Source organism: Homarus americanus, unplaced genomic scaffold, assembly GCF_018991925.1.
Source record: "Homarus americanus isolate GMGI-L3 unplaced genomic scaffold, GMGI_Hamer_2.0 scaffold8425, whole genome shotgun sequence".
Lineage (NCBI taxonomy): Eukaryota > Metazoa > Arthropoda > Malacostraca > Decapoda > Nephropidae > Homarus > Homarus americanus.
This window is the reverse complement of record NW_024742712.1, coordinates 589,499-617,360: the sequence shown is the minus strand read 5'-3', so window position 1 is coordinate 617,360 and position 27,862 is coordinate 589,499. Positions and strand designations below refer to the sequence as shown.

The 27,862-nt window shown below is 41.3% G+C and overlaps 1 protein-coding gene across 5 annotated transcripts in view; it reads left to right on the top strand.

Annotated features, from left to right (window-relative positions):
• Positions 1-4,286: 4,286 nt before the first annotated feature.
• The window catches only part of LOC121876991 (collagen alpha-1(XVIII) chain-like), a 31,290-nt gene continuing 7,714 nt past the window's right edge, over positions 4,287-27,862 (top strand). For 4 of the 5 annotated variants that reach the window (XM_042382575.1, XM_042382574.1, XM_042382577.1 and 1 more), the window contains exons 1-13: positions 4,287-4,632; positions 17,748-17,814; positions 17,983-18,029; positions 20,475-20,498; positions 21,957-22,100; positions 22,629-22,841; positions 23,374-23,403; positions 24,284-24,463; positions 24,751-24,850; positions 25,642-25,803; positions 26,043-26,182; positions 26,705-26,818; positions 26,984-27,083. In XM_042382575.1, coding sequence (XP_042238509.1) covers positions 4,474-4,632; positions 17,748-17,814; positions 17,983-18,029; positions 20,475-20,498; positions 21,957-22,100; positions 22,629-22,841; positions 23,374-23,403; positions 24,284-24,463; positions 24,751-24,850; positions 25,642-25,803; positions 26,043-26,182; positions 26,705-26,818; positions 26,984-27,083 — 1,480 coding nt within the window. In that variant the 5' untranslated portion in view covers positions 4,287-4,473. The remainder of the gene's footprint in view (positions 4,633-17,747; positions 17,815-17,982; positions 18,030-20,474; positions 20,499-21,956; positions 22,101-22,628; positions 22,842-23,373; positions 23,404-24,283; positions 24,464-24,750; positions 24,851-25,641; positions 25,804-26,042; positions 26,183-26,704; positions 26,819-26,983; positions 27,084-27,862) is intronic. The other variant, XM_042382576.1, reaches the window with a different exon arrangement.

Genomic DNA, 27,862 nt, shown 5'->3' with positions numbered 1-27,862 from the left:
GAGGCGAGTCCTGTATCCACTTGACCACTGTATTCTAATTAACAGGTAAAGGAGATACAACCTTTTTTCTTCTATTTTAGACAATACATAACATTCTCAACCTAATCACCAGTTTAGGTTGGGTTAGGTTAGGTTGACTTATGTTAGGTTAGGTTAGGTATTGGTTAGGCATAGGTTAGGTTTTCCTCTGGTTACTTAGACCACATATTGACCCCATGAGTGATACAAGAAGCACAACATTTCGATCTAACACGTGAACCAAGGAACCACTTGTTGACGTGAGGGTGGCAAGTGTATGACGGGATGAGCCACTGCCTTACTGGTGAATGTCCCTTGGCATCTGTACCCCTTCCCCCAGCTAAGAACTACCCCCTATAGCTATCTGCTGTCCATCTTCTAGCTTCTAATCCCTATTCTACCACCTATAATCCCTCTTCTACCACCTATAATCCCTCTTCTACCACCTATAATCCCTCTTCTACCACCTATAATCCCTATTCTACCACCTATAATCCCTCTTCTACCACCTATAATCCCTATTCTACCACCTATAATCCCTATTCTATTCACCTATAATCCCTCTTCTACCACCTATAATCCCTCTTCTACCACCTATAATCCCTCTTCTACCACCTATAATCCCTCTTCTACCACCTATAATCCCTCTTCTAGCGCCTATAATCCGTCGTCTAGCCACAATCCTTATTCTAGCCTCTTAATTCCTCTCTAGTACCTATAATCCCTATTCTATTCATATAATCCTCCTTCTAGCCCCAATAATCCCTCTTTTTGAGACTATAATCCCTATTCTGGGCCTTACAACCCCTATTCCAACCCCCTAATCCTTCTTTTACTCCCAACAATCCTTCCCCCGCCTCCCACTCCCCCTCCCAGCCCCTCCGAGTCATTAAGTATCCTCCTCTACTAATCCCTGTCATCAAATCACCATTACCCATCGTTTAACCACCCCATTTCCCCACTATCTCTTCCCACCATCTCAGTACCTTTCCCCAAACCCCCATTACCCCATCTTCCAACACCCATTACCCCCATTACCCCCCCCCCCAATAGCTCCTTGCTTCTCATTCCCAACCTTTCCCCAAGTTTGCTAATCCCCTCCTCCTCCTTCCTCCTCCAGCCATCCACTACCCACCCTCCAGTGTCTCTCCTTCCCTCCCAATCCTCTCCCTCCCTCCCTCCCTCCCTCCTTCCTCTAGGTCAGGGAGAGAAAGGCAGGACGTTAAGGACAGCCGCTCAGGGTGATGGCACAATCAATGGTCGAGGATTGGAGTTTCATTTCACGCTAAATTTCCTCCCGAGGTCCCCAGACGACCAGCGAACCCTGCCCTTACTGTCTTCCCTTACTGCTGGCGGAGACACTGACGCCAGCATCCCACTCTCCCCCCCCCACTCACTCCCTACTCCCTACTCCCCACTCCGTTCTCTACACAGTGTATTGATATGGTTCGTTTATTAGGCATTGGGTTAGGTGGGATAACAAGGTCGACAAGAGAGATTTGTTGATGATTTGGAGTGACAAGGAAGGAGACCTGGTGATTTAAGGGTGGTAGGTAAGGGAGCTTGTTGATTAAGGGTGGCAGGTAAGGGATCTTGGTGATTAAGGGTGGCAGGGAAGGGAGGTTGTTAATTAAGGGTGGCAGGGAAGGGAGCTTGTTGATTAAGGGTGGCAGGGAAGGGAGCTTGTTGATTAAGGGTGGCAAGGAAGGGAGCTTGTTGATTAAGGGTGGCAGGGAAGGGAGCTTGTTGATTAAGGGTGGCAGGGAAGGGAGCTTGGTGACGAGGTGTAGGTACAGGGAAAGAATGATGACTGAGTAACTGGGTGTGAGTGCTGGTAAAATTTTACTAATGGTGTACACTAAGGAACTGATCGGTAGATTGGGACGTGTAGACTGGTTGATTGATAGATTGGGACGTGTAGACTGGTTGATTGATAGATTGGGACGTGTAGACTGGTTGATTGATAGATTGGGACGTGTAGACTGGTTGATTAATAGATTGGGACGTGTAGACTGGTTGATTAATAGATTGGGACGTGTAGACTGGTTGATTGATAGATTGGGACGTATAGACTGGTTGATTGATAGATTCCAGGACGTGTAGACTGGTTGATTGATAGATTGGGACGTGTAGACTGGTTCATTAATAGATTGGGACAGTGTGGAGCTTGTTGATTGATAGATTGGACGTGTAGACTGGTTGATTGATAGATTGGGACGTGTGGGCCTGAAGTTTGATTGATGGGTGGGACGTGTAGACTGGTTGATTGATAGATTGGGACGTGAAGACTGGTTGATTAATAGATTGGGACGTGTAGACTGGGATTTGATTGATAGATTAGGACGTGTAGGCGTTTGATTTGATAGATTGGGACGTGTAGACTGGTTGATTAACAGATTTGGGACGGGTAGACTGGTTGATTAATGGGTGGGACGTGCAGACTGGTTGATTGATGGGTGGGACCTGTAGACTGGTTCATTAATAGATTGGGACGTGTGAACTGGTTGATTGTTGATTGGGACGTGTGAACTGGTTGAGTTGATTGGGACGTGTAGACTTGTTGATTGATAGATTGGGACGTGTAGACTGGTTGATTGATAGATTGGGACGTGTAGACTGGTTGATTGTTGATTGGGACGTGTAGACTGGTTGATTGTTGATTGGGACGTGTAGACTGGTTGATTGATAAATTGGGACGTGTAGACTGGTTGAGGTAAAAGTTGATGATTGAGGATAATTAGAGGAAAAGATTAAGAAGTTGAGAGAGAGAGAGAGAACGATAACTGGAGGTAAGTGGAGAGAAAATCTGATGACTGAGAGTGGATGGATGGGATGACTGATGATGACTGGAGAAAAAGACTGATAAGTATGAGTAAGTGGAGGAAACGACCGGTGACTGAGGGTGGGTGGAGGGGTGGATTGATGACTGTGGAGTGGGTGGAGGGGTGGATTGATGACCGTGGAGTGGGTGGAGGGGTGGATTGATGACTTTGGAGTGGGTGGAGAGAGAGATTGATGACTTGAGAATAGGTTGATGGAAAGATTGATGTCTGAGGGTAGTGAGTTGTGAAAGTTGATGACCACGAATGAAAAAAAAAGATAATAATTGATGACTGAAAGTAAATGAAAAGGAGAAATTGATGACTCGGCATGTGTGAAGTGTAGAGTTGATGACTGAAAATAGATGGAGGGAACATTAGACGTCTGAGGTGGATGGAAGGACAGTTGATGATTGGAACTAAATAGAGGGAAGAGTAATAATTAATTTAAGTAGATGGAGGGAAGGATTGATGACGTGAGTGGAAGGAGGATAGAGTTGATGAAAATGGTGGGGGTAAGAAGAAAAAAAATTGATGATTGAAAGAGAGAATGGATAGATAGGAAGGTTGTTTATTGCGTGGTGATAGAGGGAAGATGAAAGGGGGGGAGGGAGAAGAAAAGGGAATTGAAAAGAAAGTCGGGAGAAGAGCAAAAATTGAGAGGAAATCTGAGAGGGAAGGAAAGGGGAATAATAGGGAAGAGACAGAAATTGAGAGGGATGAAGAGTAGAAAGGAGATGGACAAGAAGAAGAGACAAGCAGAAGAGGAACAAGAGACAAGAAGAAGACAGTAAGAGAGGAAGAGGGTGAAGGAAGCTGGGGTGAGAGTGACGGACACATGATGACAATAATGTTGTGAGCCTCGACTTACACTGGTTGTCATCCTTCACCTCTTCCTCTTGTTTTTCTTTTACTCTTTTTATGTAATTTTATGCTGTTCTTCACCTTTAGTTTCTTTTTCTTTTGTTTTTTTTCTTCTATTTCTTATGTAATTATTCTATGGTTAATTATTTCTCTAACATGTTTTTAATATCAATGTTTTGGACTCTTTGTATCTTAGAACACTGAATTTGGCCTTTAGAGGGTGTTGTTACTTCTGACCTATGGGTAAACTGGATGGCCACTGGTCAACCGTTCTCTTAAGCTGACAGAAAAGAAAGTGAAAAATAGAGGAAGTTATTGGCCTTGGACATAAACTGGAACTGTCCACTTAGCGACTCCTCTCAAGCATTGGAGAAAAATTAACAGAGCATGACTCGTCCTTGTGGCGCCAGTGATCTACATTATAGAAAAAAAAGGCGACCCACCATGACGGCGCATTGGCAATCTAGCTCCGCCTCCTATTGGTCGATGCCTCCTCTAGCGGACCAATCAGCGGCAGCCGTGAGTTACTGGAAGGCAGCTGGGGACCTCAACTTTCGGAGAATCTTCAGATGCTTCCAGGTTCTAGCCAAGCCTGGAACTGACGGTCCAGCTGAAGAAAGCTGAGGGGAAACTTGTGTAACGTTATAGTTCAGTGTCTCAAGAAGTCTTCCACAGTGAACGGGTGAAGTTTAGATACATAAACAATAACGACCGGTGAAGCATCATGGAAAAGCAGTGAGTCTACCAGTGGTTGCTTGATACGCATATCAATATGCCAGCTGAAGTTTCGAGGACGGGAAAGATCGGGGCGGGCATCGTCCTGTTCTTAGTGCTGGCGGTGGTGTCCATCTTGGCAGTTGGATCAGCCGTTGGTTGGTATGACCAGGATAAAGAACACGCCGGCGGCCACCCTCCAGGCTACAAGGAGAGGGTAAGTCACATACACACACACACACACACACACTCACAATGATCATCACCTTGACTTGTTGCTGAACGAGAACGAATACATTCCCCCAAGAGGTCACTTCATCCACTGTCAACTGATACTAATTATCTGCCAGTACCAATCAGAACGAAGAGTTCAGGTATTAAAAATTCCTTCTGAGATTCATCAACGTTATCAGGAGGAGTAATCAGAAAAGGCTTTTGTGGTCAAGGCAGCAGTAGGGCCGACATATCCCAGATAAGCGGTTCGTGTCCTCGGCTGTAAAACTTTGGACGCAACACTTGAGAACAACAAAGAGCGGCTGGAGACAGTGTGGGGCCTCACGATAAGTCAACTTGAACCATCAAAAACTCTTTTATAAGTTGAAGTGCGACATTGACCCAAGTTGGGGGTCACATTATGGTCTTAGTCCTCGTATTAATTTTCTTTTTCTTTTGTTAAGTGTCATAGAAAGGTATTGATTGATTAATATAACGAAAATAACTAATTTCTCCCCATTTCTCCCCTGTAGTAACAAACACGGGTGATGTATAACGAATGTAACTGAAACTTATGCCTGTAGTAACATACGTGGGTGATCTGTCAGGCGATGCTTACTTATACGTTAAATAACCAAACTTTCAGTGAGAACTTATGACCTGTAACTGCGTCGTGTCAGAGGAGACAATATGATCTTATAACTGGGTTGATGATTACACCTGACTTACGGTCTTACCTGGTCACGTATCAGCTGTTGGTGGCTTTACTCTTAACTAACCTTTTACAGACGTCATCATCAAGTTAATTTCTTATCTGAACAGTTTGATATCAGTAAGACAAATGAGGGCCACTTGGACGAAATTCTAATTCAATAGAATAAAATATCGACCAAGTAAATATCAAAGATGGTATTTTCAGTGCAGTGTTTTGTTTAGAGGAGTTATCATATGTAAAAGGTATTTAATGTCCCGTTATTTCCGCTTCCCATGGTAGGAATTTACATAAACGGTTGAGAAATATTCATTATAAACTGTTGTAAAAGATCGCTTAGTAAGTTCTTCACAATATAAAATAACAATGTCACCTGAGCTTTATAAGAAAACACTTAAAATCCTGCTTCTGTGTTTTATAATGAAACAGTCACCGTCAAGTGTTGCCAACTCATAATACCAAATGACGTATTAATTGCTGTTCAAAAAGCCCATCATCTTACTGACCAACATCAACATGTAACACAGCTCTATATGTCACGAGTTCAGGGCAGTTAACCTTTAAAAAACCTAAGCTTGGTTTGCATATTTCCCCAACAGAAAGTTTAGGAAGCTAGAGCAGTGGTGTCTGTCGGTTTTTTAGTCAGTGTTAAATCTGAGTGCGTTAGTGTCTTCAGGCGTATACAGTATATTTATAAACTAGTATGTAAATTATACACATTGTACCGTCTATTGTGGAGAATGAATCCTTTTACAACTGGTGTAAGGTTGAGTGATAGCCAGCGTGAAATATAAGACTCGATTCTTATTGGTGAAAGATTTGATACTATTGACGTTATTTCATGTCAGTGAATAGTTTTAGAAATACATAAGATAATTTGGACCCTTTAATAAACAATAAATTAAAATCTTTGAGAAGATACATAAATGAACATGTAACAAGAAAATTTAATTACAATAAAATCTATTATATTTCACGTCTACATTTTATCAAAGCTTTTTTTCGTAGTTCACAAACTCGGTGTTTCCATGGTAAAGAGTACAGACAAAGTGTTGTTTCTCGTCTCCACAGATATATGGAAGTCGATGGAGCTGTTATTGACTGTACAACAACATGTAATTCATCTGCTTAAAATTATTAGTTTGAAAAGACATAAATCATCAACCTCAAGCATGGGCCACAAAAGGGCCAGTGGAAAATTTTTTTTTTACGATCATCAAGAAATAATAAGAGACTTGTATTAGAGAACAGGTAAAAACAAACAGACAGACAACCGTAAAACATATTTCTTCCACTCGGGACATAAATAAAACTCCTTTAGTAAAATGTGAAGAAAATATACAAAGGGTGTGATGTGTCATAGAAAATTGTATCCTTCCACAGAAAATGGGAACTTTGATCGTGTTCCGGGTGAGACAATTGTGTAAATTAGATATAAATTTGTTCATTCCTTTCCACATAAAACAAAGAAATAATTTAAATATGAGAGTTTTTCTTTTAAAACAACCACACACACACACACACACCTTTATCACAAACAAACAAACATTCACCACAAACAGAAAATATTCGCCACAAACAACACCCATTCACCATAAATAAAAAACATTCACCACAAACAATCATTGGCCACAAACAACAAACATTCACCCCAAACAAACACTTACCACAAACCAACACACATTCACTACAAACAACAACCATTCCCCACGAACAAATATTCGCCACCAACAAACAGTCACCACAAACAACAATCATTCACCACAAACAACCAATATTCGCCACAAACAAACAAACAAACACTCGCCACATTAGCCGTACTCTCACTATGGGGCGAGTTTTACCTCCCCTAATGAGATGATAAAAGGTGTGGCTGTAATTTCCTCCACCTTAATGAAAAAGATAAATTTGATAAAGTGTCGCTCGGGACTGTTGATAACTAAACACATCCCGGCTCTCGTCTGGGCTCTGGAAACTGTATAGTAAAGATGAGATATTTTTCGGTTCATTATCACGCCAAATATTATATGGGTTTGGCCTTTTTTTCTTTCTTCGCTAAATATTCCATGTTAGATTAGGTTAGGTTACATGTTATATACCTGGATTAATTTGTTGACCTAAGGTATGTATATTAATTAATTAGCTTTATATATGGATATCTAATTAAGTCGTTGTTTTAAAATATATTCTTGTCAGTCAGGTGGAAGATGGAGCCAACCATATATACGAGAGCTTTTATAAATAACATAGTTGTCTCAGATCGAATTTTTGTCCGTAAAACAGTATAATTAAGGAACCAGGTAATTATATTAAATTATATACGCACACTATGTTAATTAGGTCACCCGGTTGTCAATGGATACGTTGACAAATTGGAGAGGAAGCGAAGGTCTGTCGAGTGAAGTGACGGCCACACTAGACTTATTTCCGATGCCTTGGTTCTATCCCCCAGGCAGTCCCTATTGGCTATTGGATCCAGTTTCATCTTTTTAGGATTTTAGTTCGTATACATAATTAATCATACAGTATATCTTTTATCTACGACAGTTTGGGGGATAATTAGAATGGCAAATAATGGTGGAATGAGTCAGATTAGTTTGTATGTCTGTCGTAGTTTAATGGACGCTTTCCGATGTGTCTTTGTTTGTCACATTCGCTGAGGTAAACATTGAATCGGATTTTAACTCGAAGAATAAACCTTTGTATTCAATAATCAGTTCTCTACACCATACTTACCAATATCTTGTGTGTAAAGGCACCATTACTGACACTGTTGATTTTGTAAGTGCCAACACATCTGTCCCTTCAGTTCTTACCTCAATAAACCTCTTGCTAATAATGATTTACCAGAGGAAGTGACTGATTTCAAGCTCCATTAGCGTTCACCCATTTTGTTTGCAGACTTGTGGCCGAACAAACACTCGAGCATCATTAACATACCAATTAACCTGTGTTTATGGTTACCTTTTGTCAACAAGATATTTTTATTTCCTTAAACTCAAAATCTGTTAAACTTCTTCCTAAAATAGTGTTTTAGAAACTCAAGTATTCATACGATGTTGTTTATCATTATATATTGTGTGTGTGTGTGTAATAATAATAATAATAATAATAAACGGCTTATTGAAAAAGTTTGCAGCCCAAAGGCTGAAAATATACATTGGACATAAATGACTTATTACATACATTGGTGGTTTAACAAAAGCCTTCATTAGAGAAAGGTGAAGGAACATATACTGTACAGTGAACATACAGATTAATGTTTACACACGTAGAGCATGTGAGCTGCGGTGTTGAACAGCAGACACGTAGTGTAGTAACTCCCTCACAGATGGCGTTATGAGGGGCATCGCGTGGAGTACTAGTTCCCTCACAGGTGGTGTTATGAGGGGCTTGATGTGGTGTAGTAATTCCCTCACAGATGGTGTTACGAAGGGCCTGATGATGTAGTAGTTCCCTCACAGATGGTGTATGAGGGGCCTGATGTGGTGTAGTAATTCCCTCACAGATGGTGTATGAGGGGCCTGATGTGGTGTAGTAATTCCCTCACAGATGGTGTTACGAAGGGCCTGATGATGTAGTAGTTCCCTCACAGATGGTGTATGAGGGGCCTGATGTGGTGTAGTAATTCCCTCACAGATGGTGTTATGGGGGCTGATGTGGTGTAGTAATTCCCTCACAGATGGTGTACGAGGGCCTGATGATGTAGTAGTTCCCTCACAGATGGTGTATGAGGGGCCTGATGTGGTGTAGTAATTCCCTCACAGATGGTGTTATGAGGGGCCTGATGTGGTGTAGTAATTCCCTCACAGATGGTGTTATGAAGGGGCATCACATGGCGTAGTAATTCCCTCACGGATGGTGTTATGAGGGGCATCACGTGGTGTAGTAATTCCCTCGCAGGTGTTATGAGGGGCATCACATGATGCTGTAGCAACTCATTCACTATGCGGTGTCGTGCATAATGGGGACACCACGTGGTCCGTTGTCACAGGAATTCACTCACTCAAGTGGGTGAGGTGTGTGTGTGTGTGTGTGTGTGTGTGTGTGTGTGTGTGTGTGTGTGTGTGTGTGTGAAGGATGCTAGTGATAGGGTTAGGATTTTCACAAATGTCTTTTATTTTCCAAATTTTGTACCGGTCTCTAATTTAGGAACGACCATTTCCTCCCCACAACAATCTCCCCTCTCCTACATCCTCCCCACACTGTGATGTTGTCCTCCCCACAACACCTCCCCCACACTGGTGTTGTCGTTGTGGCAACACTCAAGGAGGAACACGTTTTAATGTCTGGTAATGGAAGAGCGTGATACATAATACATTACATGAGGTGAGGGTGACTCATGTAACTTTCTCGGGGCGTTCATGCATACCAACACAAGTGAGAATACCCCTCCCTTCCCCTCCTCTTCCCTTCCCTTGGCCCCCCCTTCTCTCATCCCATCCCCTTCCCTCCTCACCCCTTCCCTCATCCCTTCCCTCCCTACCCTTTCTCTCCCCTCCTCACCCCTGCTCTCCCGTCCTCACCCCAACCCCTCCCCTCCTCACAACACAGGTGAGAGAAAGAGAGTTAAGTGGGATAACTCTCAAAAGCCAGAGTGTCTCTTTCCCTCCATCGCCAAGGTGAGAGAGAAGACACCAGCGTTCCCTCCCTCCTACTTCTCTCTCACTTCCTCTCCTCAGTAAGACTTGTTGGGTATGTCTCTATAACTCATGTTGAAGTGATGATTTGCACAACATTTAAGACTTTATTTAATAACGTGTTTTTGTGTCTTGAAATTATTTATCATCGGAGTGTATATGACAGTGTAGATCAATGGTGGGTAAACTGTGGCCCCCGGACCATTTATGTCTCAACGAGGGTCTCAGGTGACCATATTTGAGTTCAGTGGGGCGTGGGGGTTCTGGTTCTGATAAAGTGATGTAAAATATACTAGTGAGTTCTGAGGCTTAGGGGTGAAGTTGGTAATGAAGGTGATGATGATTCTGACTAGTCCAGAACTTCAGACTAAGGCTCGGGATTACATAGGACACTCTGGGGTTCATAAGTCGAAAGAGATCTGTTCCACCTACAGCTGCCTTGTCAAATGAATCTTAAATCGGGATTCCAACATCTGGGGAAACAGACTCTGCATTAAGGTGTGTTGGGCTGAAACAGGGCGCGACCCATATCACACCACCATATTGATTTCGGAGGACAAGTGACGTAAGTGTATTGAAGGCAGGCGTGACTAAATTGAATATTTAATTATAAGTTGTGTTTTTTTTTTATTATATACAGAGTTTACTAATTTTTTTTTTACAGCTCTTGAGCTTTTTCTTCCCACCAGAGAGCAACTCCTTATTACCGAACTTCGATCTAACGGATTAACCTCCTATATATATAATCCGTTAGAAGGAAGTTTCGTGTATAACGGACTTCGATATAACGGACTAACTTTTCACATATAGTCCGTTAAAAGAGGTTTAACTGAACTAGAAGGTATAATAACATCTTTACCCTTCAGGTAAAGGTAAAACCCTTACTTCATTATACCATTAAGAGTGTGTATAAGCCTCAAGCGTCCATGTAAGTACTATACCAAGGGAGACATAGATGGTTGGTCAAAGGGGTCATTATTCTCCCTGTAGTTGAGTCATTCCCTCTAAAGATACCTCATAACCCAACCACACTCTCAGATGTAAACACTGTCCTTCACATCTGCTGTAGTCCTCTTAACGTTCTCTCCCACACATCTCCTGTTTTTATTTCTTGATTTTTTTTTCTTTCATATCCCCCTTGATCTGAGTTCCCTGGCTCTGAACCATGAACCCCCGAGAGATTCAGACTCATGGATCCGAAGCATTTATGGATCGAATAATGTATCAGTCTACTGCTTCGGGTTCACAAGTCTGAATCTCTTGGGGGGTTCGTGGTTCATGATGAGAGGTGAATGGACTTTAGTAGGTGACGGTACGTGGTAAAAACATGGCTGTACAGTAAACACTCCAGCGAATGATCCCAGGATAGTAGTAGTGTTAGTTCATTGTTGGATGGGTCCCTGTTGCTCTCTCTCTGGTAAGGTTTCCCCGACGCTTCTATCACATACAGACAACTTTCACTCAGTTGTCTTACTTTTTGGGTACGGCCGTAATGACCCAAGATGTCGACGGCCAGAAAACTAAATAAATCAACTTACTGTTTGTCATACTTTTTATCAAACATTCGTGGGTGCGAATAAAAAAAAAATTCACCACGAACTATTCTCAACCAACCAGCCATAACAGATATCCAAGACTTAAAGAAGCACGTATCTTCCTACATCGGTAACTTAAAACCTTTCAAATATATTATACTTGGTACTTTAACTTCCAAATATAAAAAAACTTTTCGAAAAACTGATGTGTATATATTTTTCTTGGGAAGTGCAAAGTATTTATAAAGTTTCACAAATATTTGAACCAAGTTAGAGAAAACATTTTGGTCAATGGGACTCAAATTAGACCATAAGGCCAACACGTATTCTTATATATTAATTTACATCGAAGTTTCAAGGAAGGGAATAGAAAGAAACTAGTGAACTCAGCAGCACTCAAGCAGTAGTACCTTGCCGTGTGAGCGCCGGCCCCTCTCTGCATGGCTTTGTTGCTCCCTTTTGTCCTGGTGACGACGAGGATGCAGGGACCGTATACTGGAAGGTCGGAGGTCGTGTGTGTCTTTTGATCTTCCCTCTCCCCGCCCGCTGTCTTTTGTCATATGTGATACTTGAGTTTTAGTACAAATATTGATGATGTATTGTAGTTGCTCTCTGAGTCAGTGTAATAAGTCTTGTGTTCATCCAGTGTTGTGGTGTTGTAGTGCTGTGTTGTGGTGTTGTAGTGCCGGGTTGTGGTGTTATAATACTGGGTTGTGGTTTTGTAGTGTTGTGGTGTTGTGTGGTGTGGTGTGGTGTTATAGTGCTGTGTTATGATGTTAAAATACTGGGTTGTGATGTAGTGTTGTGTTGTGGTGTTGTAGTACAGAATTGTGGTGTTATAGTGTTGTGTTGTCTTGTTAGATGTGTTGTTATACTCGTGTGTTGTAGTGTTATATTCCAGTGTTGTGTTATGTACTTAAATACAAACGTTATCATTTCAGAAATAGTTATCATAACACAGAGATGGAAATATTTTTAAGAAAGCCAAATGGAAATAGTTACGAACACACAGGTGGACTTATAGTAATAGAACATACAGGTGTCTGAATTCTTAGTTTTTATTATTTATGTATTGTATTATAAAGAGTAATGGTGCCAGTACCTACCCATGCGATACGCCGCTAGTTAGTTATGTTCTCTAAGTCAGTTGTTTTTCTTTACTGCTTATAGTTTTCCTTTGATCTCACAACCTTTCAGTGTGTCCCAGATGCGATGCTCTGTGTGTGTGTGTGTGTGTGGTATTCCATTCGTGTACATCATATGAACGAGTGTGTGTGTCCATCTCGAGCCCCGTGCACGTTCCTCTCGCCGTCCTGACTGACTGACTGGCTGGGTGGGTGGGTGGGTGGGTCACTGGTTGAAGGGGGAGGGGCGGCTGTACTGGATGACAGATTAGCGGCCATCGATTGTCTTTTGTTCCGTCTCGACCCACTGCTTGGGTTGTCCGCATTATTCTTTGTTTCTTTGCAAGGTGGCGTGGGTTTTATTCTCCTGTTGTTTATTAAGATGATTTTGTTTTGTTTTTTTGTTTTTCTTGTTTGTTTTAGTTTATTTTATCTCTTATATCAGTTTTGTTTTTAGATTTTTTATGGTTATTCGTTTTTTTTTCGCTGTTTTCATTTTTGCTGATAAGTCCTTGTCGTATTTTCTCTCTCTGTGCTAAGGTATGTGGCATTTGATCTGTAGTAAACATAACCCCACAAAAATAAATAAAAATAACCTTCCATAACTAAATCCAGGTTAAGTCAACTACAATACAATCCTGAAAGTTAAAAATTGAACTTAATTAAATATTCAGTGGCGTAGGAGAACATTTAGTTGAATCCAAAAGTTAATGTCTGGATTTTTTTTTTGTGGTATTCTCGAGCTATGGAATGTCTAACAGTGGTAACCTCAGATTAGGAGTACCAGCACAGTACCAACAATATTATATATCTTTATTTCTAAGCCTAAATGTTTGTTTGGGAGAGAGTCTTGACCTTCAATCCTTCGTCCTGCTTAGCCTTCCCAGCTATGTGTGCTTCCATCAGTCTTTACCTTTATAACTAAGAGATACAAAAATATCAATGTACTCGTTTTCTTTTTCTACTTTTGGGAGTTTTAATGAATTCTCTGTTATTTTCATCTGTATTTTTAGGAAGAATATTAGATCATATTTAACACCGTACTGTAAGTCTGTTATGTATCTCTTGTGATGCTCTTTTGTTCTCTTAAAATCAACTTGAAAATAGAGAATGTTTTTTTTTTCTCTCCTTCCTTCCTCCTCCTCCAACACACTTCTCAACTCTCCTGTCCTCTACACGTCTGCTAAGAGGGCCAGTGAGTGCCATGTTTGGGTTGCGTCACCGTTTGGCACCTGTCGATAGCAAGATAGTGGTAGCCGGGGTGGCACTCAATAGACGCGGGGCGGGTAGGGGGAGAGGTTGGGCAGGGTGGGGGGGGGAGGATGGGGGAGGGGGAGAGAGGGGGGGTCGTGTTGGCTGGGGCAGGGCGGAAGACAGGTAATTGAAGCGCCCAAGACTGTTACCGTGTTAATAGCTCCTACACCTCCACCTACCTGTCTCCTGACGACCACATGACACCTGTAACATAACTTGGAATATACTTTCTATAATATCGATAATAATAACGATACTAAGGTTTATTTTAATTAGATTTTACGTGTTGCCGAGAAGTCAAACACACGATACATCCACGAATGGGCGATATGTTTTGGCCCTCACGGATGCTCTTACCTGTCCTATGTCCCTAATTAGTGTCCCTACCTGCCCCACAGTACTATAGTTCCCCTACCTGCTTTGCGTCCTCAATAGTAAAAATATATATACAGCCATATTGTAATTATTAGTGTGATAAAAAGTTTAGTATTCGCACGAGTATTATATTTTTTTACACTAATGATAAAATCTGAATAAATAAAAAGAATTACTCAATAACGGATAGATGAACGGAAGCAATCATGAGTCAGCTACCATGTGATGATGTGATGTGATGACGTGATGTGATGACGTGATGATGTGGTGACGAGATGATGTGGTGAGAGAGAAGGTGCATCAAACAACTGAGACGAGTGTCTTAACTACAGGAAGTCATTAGTCTCTGAGTCATAGAATCGCTGAAATATCAAAATAGTTTAGGCTTCAGTTCATTGCTTCTCAGCCTTCCAAGTCCGCAAAAAAATCTACAAAGTACAGTGAATCCTCCATATAACGGATTTTTTAACTCCATGTAATCCGTTAGATGGGGGTTTCATATCTAACGGACTCTCAATAAAACGGACTTTTATCTCTATACAATCCGTTAGACGGAGGTGTCACATCTAACGGCTATCTCGATATAACGGACTTCTATCTCCATACAATCCGTTAGAAGGGAGGGGGGGTCACATCTAACGGACATCTCGATATAACGGACTTCCCCTCCATAGAGGTTTTACTACAGTTTGCTTCAGCCTATCCTAAATTCAAACTCTTCCCTGGATCTTGATATGTAGCTAAAGTAAATATTCATGTTACTGTGGCGGCCAAAATTGCATCTGGTGTCAATATTATCGGATCTTGGTCGAGGAAACAAGTTTTTACGGAAAGTGAAAATATTCGCCCAGCCTTGACACAAGCTGCCAGCACCTCACGTGAAAAAAAAAAGAAATCTTAAGGTATTTGGTATTTGATAAGCCATTACACCTGTTGTCTACCCTGAAGTTATTTGCATAAACTAAACTGTATTTCACTGATTATATGTCAGGGTTAGGTCAGGTTAGGTTAGGTATAGTGTTGAGATAAATGCAAATGGTTATTATTTTTTATGCTCACGAGGTTGATAAGTAACACTGTGAGTCGAGCTCGAGGGAAAACAAGTGCGGAAAACGTCACTCCCCTTTAGCCAATCAGAGAACAGGACGAGGGGAAATGACGTCATAAGTTAGGCTGGGATGAACCAACAGTGATAACGTCACTATGGGGGAGAAGAGAGAGTCCAGGGGAGGAGGGGAGAGAAGGAGAAGGAAGGGGGAGGAGGGAAGTAGGAGGAAATGAAATGGTGGAAGGGATTAGGAGGAGAAGAAAATGAAGAATGGGAAGGGAGGGGAGAGATGGAGAAGGAAAAAAATGGAAGAGAAGACGGGAAGAAAGACTGGAAAGGAAGGGAGGAGGGAAGGGAGAATGTAGCAATGGGTAGTAAAGGGAGAATATCGGTGGTGAGGAATGTTAGGGAGAAGGCAATGATGGACGGTCAGTGAGAAGAATCAAAACCAAAGATCACTAACCTAGGATCCTCTTCACCACACACTCACACACTATCCACTACAACCCTCCCTTCACCCACACCCCTCCACAGCCCTCCCCCACACCCCCACACCCCTCCCCCACACCCTCACACCCTGACCAGCTCCACCATAGTCGTCAACACCATCAAAATATCAGAGACATCTCCACCTTATTTCCTGTGTTACGTCCACAAGGAATTTACTCCTACCTAAACACACCCTTCTTTTCCCTCGATGCCCCCCCACCTACCCCTCACCCCTACCCCCACCCCTACCCCCCCACCACCCTCACCCCACCCCACCTACACCCCCACCCTCACCCTCACCCTCACACCCCTTCACCCCCACCCCCTTACCCCACACCCTTACCCCCACCCTTGGACATCTTGGCCTGATAGAAACATTATATAAGGGTATAAAGTTTAGGTCATTGTATCTGATTATGATTAAACTCACTAAAAGGCTCATATTAGGGAAGTACTTGCAACACTTATGACTATCTTAAATATATGAGTGTTGGTTAGGTTAGGTTAGTACAGCAACAACCGATGTAATTTGTTATATTTTCAGAGCCATAAAATGTATCACAATGTATGAATAACAACTGCAGCCATCACAACTATAACTACCACCAATTACGACAATAACTACCATCATCACAACAACAATAACTACCACCATCACAACAATAACTACCACCATCACAACAATAACTACCATCATCACAACAACAACTACCACCACCACCACATCACTACAATTTCATTCTTTATCATTAGTTACAAATCTAAGTTCACATTTTTTTTCCCGCTACTTGTGTCATATGTCTTTTTTTTTCGTTGAGTGACAAGGAAGGAAGGAAGGTGACAAGGAAGGAAAAAAGGTGACAAGGAAGGAAGGAAGGTTGTGTAAGAGGCCTACTGTATGACAAGAGGCCGGTCAAGGCAACACAGACTAGAGAGATGATGAAATTAATATCACTTTTATCTGTCTACGCCTGTCAACTCACAACTCTCTCTCTCTCTCTCTCTCTCTCTCTCTCTCTCTCTTTGCTTCGCTCACGTTGATATATCTTTGATTTTTTTTATATTGTTTTCTATTAAGTACGATTTAACATGATTTGCTGAAGATACATTATAGTATTGTTATCATTCCGTTTAAATAGTTCCCACACGTCGCCATTGGCTACTGATTCTCTCTATTGTAGCAAAAATTTCGACGTCAATTTATAAAATATGTTAAAAAATGACAAATACATAGAAATTATTTATAGAGATGGAATCGAGTATTATTTTATTATGAAATTTTATACAAAAGCCTTTTCCTACACACGACACACCTGACCTGCCACATAACACTACACACCTGTCCTTCCACATAACACTACACACCTGTCCTTCCACGTAACCCAATAAAAAAATAATTTGTTACAATAATATATTCACCTTAAGACTCATTACATAGATGGTCCCTTTATAAGCTCGATGGGTAAAAAAAAATATAAAGTTAATGACTACATTTTCATTACTTTGGTTAACTTGTGTGAATAACTTAAGACACGACGACGAGTCTTTAATGGTGACATGAAGACGATGACAAAATAAGAGATGTCATTGGGTGAAGGGATAATGACCTTTAGGTAAGAGGCAGTTTAGACTCATTCTGCTTATATGACGGAGGTGAGGACGGCTATCTTGTAAATAATAATAATATAATAGATTGATAAACACATTAATATAACAACTGATTTTACTATTTTTTTTTCTAATACAACCGTTTCAGGAATATAATTTTCTCAGTTATACATTAAATTAGTCCCATAATCCGTTCTTTTCTTGTATTGTATTGTATTATAATTTCATGATTATTTAATCTCTATAATCATTACTAATCGTGTGAAACTCTCTGAATAACTTCTAGATAAAGATAATCAAAATAATAATGAAAATTTACGTTTTCTTTACACAGCTCGATGGCGGAAACCTAAAGCCAGACCACCTAGAGCCCTTTTATGATCAGCAAGAGAACCCCTGGAGTGAGTATTCTAGAACCCCTGGTGTATCATGGGTTTAATATCATTAGAATGAATACATTGTCATACATACCATACATTATTGCAATTAGTATATGAATGTTGTTTGTTTTTTCTCATATTTAATGTCCAGTGAAAAGTTTGTTTACTAATGATACGATTTTTCATCAGGACCGTATGATAAGGATGTACCTGAAGGACAGCGTGTTGACAGTGAGGTAAGTTTATGATTATAATGATGTTATAGTTGATGGGGTTGACAGACGTTGACAGAAGGGTTGAGATAGAGGTTGACAGAGGGTTGATAGATGGTGACAGGAGTTTGACAGGAATTGACAGGTTGATAGAGGGGCTGACAGGGTGGTGACAGAGGTGTTCAAAGGGGATTTGGCAGAGGTTGACAGGTAGACACAAGCTGACAGGAGGCTTGACAGAAGGATTAACAAAGGTTGACAGAGGGATTGACAGGTTAAACTATGATTCTATTTTTATATAATAGACTTTTGTGTCTTTCTCTCACTCCTCTCTCGAACTAATCACTGACTTCGGATTAGAGCTTAGACTACAGTATACTGCACTAACTTCTCGGGGGAAAAAGTTAGCGATAAGGTTAAGTTGAAGCCAAGAAAACACCGAACGTCAGCAGATCAGTGGCCTAGAATTTTAGTCGCGTGAAGATGGTGAACACTGGCAACTGATTACTTCTAGTACTCTCCCCGATAATAAGCTTTGCATCTTTATTATACCATCTCAAAGTATCTCCGCTTGATCATAAAACTGCCTTAAAAAGAAAAAAAATACAAGTGTTTTAATCCTAGCAATGGTGGGAAAAAATTACCGGTATACATTTGCAACTGGGTGATATAAAGTCAATATTTCCAATACTTGGCCATAGACAGCTGCAGTCAACCCGGTGTTACTTGCCACTACATACCAAACGTCCCGAATACTTCCCCCAACACATCTCAACTGACGTAAATATTCTCCCACACATCACGGCCTTCCATATCACTCCCCAACACATCCCGGCCTTCCATATCACTCCCCAACACATCTCAGCGAACTTTACAGCATTCTCCAGCACATCTTCGACCGTACCCAAAACTCCCCGACACATCTCAACCGACCAAAACATTCTCCCTCAATCTTCACCAACACTCTCATACACCCCCATCTACCCCCAACGATCTCCCGCAAAAGTCAGCCGTTCTCTCTTTTCCGTTCCTAGACACCAAAATCCCTTTATTTGAAGAAAAACATTTACTAGGCAACCTGTCAGTCATTTTTAACTCTAGTTCTTTACCTTGATTTATTTAAGACTGAATCTCGGTCTTTTCCAACAACGTAAGTGACTTAATGTAAGGTTAAACTCTAAAGGAAGTTGCTATGTGATAAATGAATACCTTTGTCTACCAGGGAATAGGTTTAGGTTAGGTTACGTATTATTCTACATATGGATCATACTAATACTTTCTACAGTGCCATTAACTTAATCTGTATGTGTCTGTATACCTGTCAGTGATACGTTAGATGAGTTTGTAGAAATATAACCAAACTGTCAAATAACTTCCTGTTGTTTCTCACTAAAGCCATCTTGTTTTGGTTCACATCCTAATATTAAAATCCACTTATCCGAGTACAAACATCACCAAAATTCAACGCAAAGAAGATTCATTTACGGCTGAAGGCTCACTCATAAAGATATAAATCACCGCAACGCCCATAGATACTGAAGTTGAGTCTCTCTGTCGAGCCCAAATAGACATCAGAAGCACAGCACCACTAACGTATACAGTACACCCACTATTAAGGCAACAGCAGAAGCACAGCACCACTAACGTATACAGTACACCCACTATTAAGGTAACAGCAGAAGCACAGCACCACTAACGTATACAGTACACCCACTATTAAGGTAACAGCAGAAGCACAGCACCACTAACGTATACAGTACACCCACTATTAAGGTAACAGCAGAAGCACAGCACCACTAACGTATACAGTACACCTACTATCCAAAGATCCTCAATAAGTGGTGTACAGGTCATGGAATGCGCTCATCAACTTTTTTCTCCAGCCAACGTCATCCATGTCAGGAAATACCGCCTGTGTCAACTAAAGGAAATGAACACTGTTGATGATCTGAGAATGTAAAAATTAACTGTCAAATCTTTGTACATCATTATTTACTCATCTAAAGATAAATGATGCAAAAATTATGGCTACTATTCAATCATAGTTTCTTCCGTAGAGGTATGTTAGCCATTAGACCATAAATTCCATATTGACGAAGACCGTATATATTGACTGACATTGTGAGTATTGACTGCCAGTATAAGGCGCCAAGACTCGGTGAGAAGCTAGCCATCTGCCCATCGCTGGGGGCCAGAATTTTGGTAAAGGGCGATGCTGCTGCTGGTGTTGCCTTCTCCTACCTCGCTTTCTCCACATTCCACCAGAAACGAAACTCGTCTTTATATTAATGAACACTGTGTTATATCAAAGGAGACGAGAAATTAACTTAGAATATTTTGTTTTCAAGTAGCCAAAAAGTATTAAAGTTTGTTATAGGAATTTAATGTTTTTTTTTTGTTACTTTGTTATTAAGACATGTTACGAGATGTTCAGTCAGGTGATTATTATAACATTCTTTTGTTTTTCAGACCTCTGGCTTGTTTGTGCCTCAGGTAAGTCGCAGATTTACTATGAATTAAATAATACTACAGTCCATAAAGTTATCACAATTAATATTAAACAAAGTTATCACAAATAGTAGACAAAGTTATCACAAATAGTAGACAAAGTTATCACAAATAGTAGACAAAGTTATCACAAATAGTAGACAAAGTTATCACAAATAGTAGACAAAGTTATCACAAATAGTAGACAAAGTTATCACAAATAGTAGACAAAGTTATCACAAATAGTTCGAAAATAAGAGGACTTACCTGCGTCAGTGTTGACAGAAGCGTCCCCTTGCCTCGGAGTGAAAATACCCGGAGCGAGATATTTTATACAGATGAAATTTGTATGACTTAAGAAAAACCCTCTGAGGGATAAATGAGTTTTAGCCGACAGAGGTTCTACAAATGATATTTTTAACAGAAAAGTCGTGGGCCCTTCATGGTGACCTCGTAAGCAGTTGGTGGGGTGGTGGTGGTGCTTATGGTGGTGTCATGGTGGTGTTACTGAGTACATGTACTGTGGAGGCTCGTGGTGGTAGTGGTTGTGGTGGCATATCTCATCAGGTGGGACTGGGGTTGAACCATTTGCATTAGGAGTAATTATACGATAGTTTGTTTGTCACTGAAAGATCATCAATGAATAAAGTCGATGGTCCTCGGTGATCTAGCGAACACTGGCATTGATAAAATCATAGAGAGAACATTAACCAGAACTAAACTAAACGGGAGTCATAAGAACAAACTTAAGGGACTAAGTTCATGGGAGTAAATTTTGCAAGTAATGAATCAATGCCAAACTTTACCAAATGTTTAGGAGATGTCAAGAGCTTGTGCAGTATGACATAACATCAATATTGGTGCGTCCAGTATAGTAACCAGACTTTAGACCACTGAATAAATTGTGTGTTTCCAGGTGTTTGATTATATGAATACTAACGATTATTTAAAAAGAAAGAAATTTGTACTAGTTATGAGGTGGGGCGGAATCTGTCTTTCATTTTTTAAAACACTTCCTCTTTCATAATACAAACAGGAGAAAGTCTACCTGGGGACACACACACACACACACACACACACACACACACACACAGGGCCGACAATAACACCTTTTCTATCTAGTATTTATAGGTAAAAACTTATTGACTTTTTAGTTACCACAGCTTCTCCTTCTTATTAAATAAACATTATCTCAATCCCCCCCCCCCCTTTACACAATGATAATAATTACTTTTCATCACAATAATGATGATAATTTCCTCCCCAAAGTGACGATAACATTGTCTCACAGAATTAATAATAATTTTCCTTTCTTGACACAACAACATCCTTCAATACACAACAACATCCTTCAATACACAACAACATCCTTCAATACACAACAACATCCTTCAATACACAACAACATCCTTCAATACACAACAACATCCTTCAATATACCTCTATCATCCCTTTCCCCTTCAGGAGGAGTGGGCGGACGAACTGAGTGCCAATGGTCGGTGCGGCTGCAACATGACGGCGTTGGTGAAGTTGGTGAGGACCCACATCCGCCAAGGCCCCCCAGGACCACCAGGACGAGACGCCGAACCTAGTCCACCAGGCCTGTCTGTAAGTCATGACCCCCCATGGTTCAGAAGGCAGCGGGGTACTACGGTGTTATGTTATAGTGAGAAAGTTTTACATATCACGGCTCTACAGGGGGAAGGGCAGAGATCTACAGAGGAAGGGTGTACAGGGGCAGGGGAAGGCGTCTACAGGAGTCAGGGATCTACAGGGGAAAGAGTCTACAGCAGCAGGGTCCTATACGGGGGATTGTGGTCTACAAGGATCAACAGGTTTAAATTATCATTAAATAGTTTTTTCTTTTATAAATAATATAAGCTCATAGAGGTGATGAGTAACCGTGGGGGAGAACCTGTGATATTAAGGAGTTCAACTTGAGTTATTATTATTATTATTAATTATTATTATTATTATTATTATTATTATTATTATTATTATTATTATTATTATTATTATTATTATTATCACCTTTCATTTATACTGCAGTATGATAATGTATTGCAATTTATGTGTATGGTGGTCATTGTTGTGTGTGTGTGTGTGTTATCACCATTTATGAAGAATATCTTACAGGGTACACCAGGGCCTCAGGGTGAACGAGGACTGCCTGGCCGTCGAGGAGAGAAGGGTGAGAGAGGTGAGTTTGGCAGCCCTGGATCTGAGGGAATTCAAGGACCAAAGGGCGATCCTGGGACTGACGGAATGGTGGGTCCTGTGGGACCTTCAGGGCCCCCAGGACCTCCAGGACCACGGGGCTGGACCTGGGGCGCTGATGACACTAAGACGGTGAGTGTGTATGTGTTATGTGTTTGTGTGTATGATGTGAAAATATACCAACCATGACTCTTGCTCTCCAGTATTCTAAGCTAAAGTAATGGCGGAGGCAGTACAGGACAGGCTGTGTATTTGTAATAATAACAAACTGCCACCACTACATCATATCAGGTGGAGAAAAAAACATTGTAAGTTATATTCCTGTATTTAAGGTAACACCGACACCCACCTTAATTAGTTACAAGTGAAAGGTAACGATATGATATGTGATGCAATTATTATTAATTTCAAGTTAAATGTAATTTTTACTTTGTATATGATGACGATTAAGATTCTTAGCTTATACTGTAAGTCTTAATATTGCTCATTGCTCTTAATATTGTCTTTAGAATTCAAAATAAGTAATAAAACCATACAGATTAGAACTCTGGTCTAAGGAAAAATATGATATGCTTTAGTGTGTGTGTTTGTGACTGTGCATGTGTGTGTACGTGTGTGAGGAGGTGCTGACTGTCTCTCTCCCTGGGCGGTCGTGACGGAGCAGCCTGGTTGGCGGTTACACTCCGGGTACCAAGTAAGTGAAATTTCTCCCGCCATTGACTTGTGACGCACCACACTCCACGGACAGAACATTCAGTATTAAGATGAAATAACAGTAACACTTAATAACAATGCCTAATATGGTTAGAATTACAGTTAAACCTCTATTTAACGGACTATATGGAAAGGAAAGTCCGTTATATTGAGGGTCCGTTAGATGTTAAACCTCCATCTAGCTACTGAATGTGTGTGTGTGAGACGAGGCAGCACTTGACTGTAGTATAGGCATGTGGCCACCTTCCTATCTCAGCATGATAGTATAGGAGGGCGGCATAAGGCATTAGTAGGTGAAACAATTGAACATAGACAGCTTAATATTGTAACTGTTTGAGTCTATTTCAGTCCCACTTCTGATTAATTATATGCTGCATGAAGTATTACTATATTTGGAGTACTATTTATGATTCCTTTTTGAACATATATTTTCGTAAATGTAAACAGTAGACCAGCATGTCCAGGTACTTTTTTTCCTGAGATTTTTTCCCATCATTGACGAGAACACAGTAACGATTTTTCGCAGTATATTTTTAACGCTATTTTCGCCGATATTATTGTTGTTTATTTACTGTGGAATTTGCATGTTTTCCTACAGTCTTCTAAGTTATAGGAAAAATATAAAAATCTTTGACAATTTGCGTCCTGTGTTGAGTGATTGACAAGGTAGAGGCTCCATCATCACACTCCGTTGAGCTGAGGAAAAATAATGTCCTTCTCATCCTCACCCCATTGGTTTATCAACATGCTGTTCCCACGTGTTTTCTTACCTCTTGGTTTAATTTCATGGTAACTACACCTGTTGGTTTATTTATACGTGCCCCGGCGTTGGAGTACTGACGGGCTTCCCCCTCCCTCAGCCACAGGTAGAGGACGACGTGGATCCAGAGATGGGGGTTCCTTTGGTGGAGACGAGTAACCCAGGGCCCAGGGGCAGCCCAGGACCCACAGGAGAAACTGGGCCCAGGGGACCCCGCGGACATTCAGGCCCTAAGGGCGACAGAGGACACCCAGGGCTCAAGGGTCAGAAGGGAGAAGAGGTGAGTATCGTACGAGGGTCATAGGGCCTGTGTGTGTGTGTGTGTGTGTGTGTTTCGTAGCTTCAAAACCATGACACTTAAGCGACCTAAACTTTTACATATATCCTAAGGGGAGCCTGGGGGCGTGCACCTAATTGTTTCTTCTTTAGATTTGGCTAAAATAAAATTAAAAAGATTAAACAATTCCTCCACTAACACATCAACTACCAAATTCCACTGTAACTCAACTAACACCACCATTACTTCCACTAGCACTTCAACTAACATCCTCACTAAACATCCATCAGGGACTCCAAGGCCCAAGTGGACGCTTAGGGAACAAGGGCACACGAGGACATCCTGGCGTGGACGGCCTCCCAGCACCACCAGGCCAAAAGGGACAGAAAGGTGAGAGATTAAGTGCTTGAGGACTAAGGGGTTAGAACGTCCTTATGGGGTTTAAGCCATTCGTCATCAGTGTTAGTATATAGTCCTTAAAAGGTTAAATCATCGTCCAAAAAAAGGTTAAATCGTCCTTAAAAGGTTAAATCGTCGTCCTCAAAGGTTTAAACCATCGTCCTCAAAGGGTTAAGAACTTGTTGATAATCTTGACTTACAGTGACATAGTATATTAAAAATACTCTTCTCTTTCCTTTAATTAACGCTGTGCTGTCTACATTACCCTCACTCCCAGTCTATGGTCACGATAATGTCAGTTTACAATTTCTGGAAACGTTTTGGTCCATATTACAGAGAGGCGCTGAAGGTAAGGCTTTAGTCACGTCAAGGAGCTAATGACGGTAATGTGTTGCTTAGATACGTTCAGTTCTTCCATCAACTCCCATTATACAGTCAATGCTGGACAGAATCTCAGAGGAATAAATGCGTCTTATTCACTACTTACAGTGTAACTACAGGACCAGTAAACAACAACAGTATTATGCCCTCAAAAAAACTGTTCTTTATTCAGCCATAAGCCTCAGTAACTTGTGTCTGAATTTGTCTTGTAGTTATTAGAAATATCATCACCATGTCTGATATACCACACTACTTACACTATCATGTTCATTGTAGAATAGTCTTGTGGTCTTTCGGGCTTAAGGATAGTACAAACTACTCAACACAAAACACATTTATTACATGATAATTCCTCACTGTTGTCGCTGGTGTAAGTGACTTTTTTTTCTTCACTGCCATAGGTGACATTGGCCCTAAAGGACATGGACTTCCAGGCCTTAAGGGAGATCAGGGTGATAAGGGGAATCAGTTCTACTCCCCGGAGGAAGTAAGGACGATGGTGCTCACTTCAATTCAGGGCTTCGTTAACACTAACCCTACACACATGACCAGCCTCAGAGAGAGTAAGTCTTGGAGAGATGATGAACACGGAAGGCAGGTGTGTGTGTGTGTGTGTGTGTGTGTGTGTGATTGACGTATGTTAATTTCAGCATCATAGTCTTTTTTCGTAGCCTTTATCTTATCCACCTTTATCAACTTCTTCACAGCCATTTGTCTCTGTGTCAACATGAAAGATTAAACATCACTTGACATTAATAGGATAAATAAACTCTAATAGCAAAACTTTGTTATGCCCCGTCAGTAGCCAAAAGGATCGAAGTGGTGTTGCCGAAGGGCCAGGATGGCATCCCTGGCGCTCCTGGAACTGCCGGACCAAAAGGAGAAGAAGGTCGCCAGGGCCCCAGAGGCTCCATCGGTTACCCAGGCAGCCCAGGACCTGTGGTGAGTCTCCGGGTCAATGTTATTCAGGAGTATTTGGGTATTTATAAGGCCATTTGTGAGTGTCCTTCCTTCCTATGTTTCTCCTTCCTTCCTGTGTTCTTCCTTCCTCCTGAAGTTCCTCTTTACCCCTCCATCTATATCTTCTTTTTCATTGTCCCATAACTCTCCCTTATCTCTCAAGGTTCCCTTTCTCCCTTAGTATTATCAATCTCCCTTACTCTTTCTTCCTTCCTTTTCTCCCCTTCCTTTTTTTTATTCTTCAACTCTCCTTTTCTCTTTCTACTATCCCTGTCTTTCTCTTACTTTACGGATGCAGCAGCTGAGTTGATACATCACTCACCTCCTGTGCCAAGGGAAACTAGTTCGATCCCAGGGCAATCCCACTCCATTCAGCTGTAGATGGGAACTGTACCTGACTTTACAGATGGGGAAGTGAAGGTGCTCGACTGCAATGCCGGTATAGTATACAGTACGTGTTGTATACTATGGAACTCCCTTACACATCACACTTCTTCCCCCCAGGGTGAACCAGGCGAGGCAGGACCCACAGGACGAGTTGGAGGGCGAGGTCCAAAGGGCGAGTCAGGATCCCCAGGACCCGTGTTGATAGCTAACGGCACCATCATCGAAGTCAAGGTCAGATAAACCTAAGATATTGTCACTCGAGTTGAAGACTAAGTCACCTTGGGTTAATTCAAATCTTTCTATCAAATTTCAGCTGTCTTCAAAACTGTGGTAAAATGTTACAAACAGACACACTTATAACTAAAAAAAATGTTCTTCCATGATTTCTTACCTCAGGGCCAGAAAGGAGACCCTGGACTGAATGGAGAGCCGGGCCTGAAAGGACCCAAGGGACCACCAGGACCACCAGGGCCCTCAGGACCCCAACCTGGACAAGGTGATACCCTCCTCTTGCTCACCACACTCTCAGGATCAAAGCTCTGAAATAAAGACTAACATAGTAACATATTAAAGATGTTTCACATTTAAAAAGACCTAAGATAAGTAACATTAGCAATTAATACAAAGCAACAGATTGGTGAGTCAAGGAGAGGCGCTGATGATGGGGGACTTAAGGCATAAAGGATTTAATACAATACAAAGAGCTCTTGAATCTGTCCATTAACTATAAAGCTTTGATCAGGACAACTAGACTAACAAAGGAATACAAACTGAAGTGCAGGTATCGTGAGTGTTGACGTCAAGAAGCATCTATTTAGGGATTGTGTATTAAAATTATTGTGTTCAGATCTATTGTAAGTTATTTTAGGTTTTGATGTTACTGAAGTGACTGTTAACTGCAGTAGCCCACGTTAACTATGATGAAAATATACGGTATTAATATTTTGACTTTGTCCCCGAGTCTTCCCTCTCACAATGTGCATTCTTTTGTCTTCTCTTTCTCTCTTCCTTTCTCATCCTTTCTCTTACCTTTAATCTCACCCTCAATTGTCTTTTTATTCCTGTACCCATCTTCTTAAACCATTACCACACCTCCACCCTCACCAACCTCCCCTACCACACCTCCACCCTCTCCAACCTCCCCTACCACACCTCCACCCTCTCCAACCTCCCCTACCACACCTCCACCCTCACCAACCTTCCCTACCACACCTCCACCTCACCAACCTCCCCTACCACACCCTCCACCCCTCCAACCTCCCCTACCACACCTCC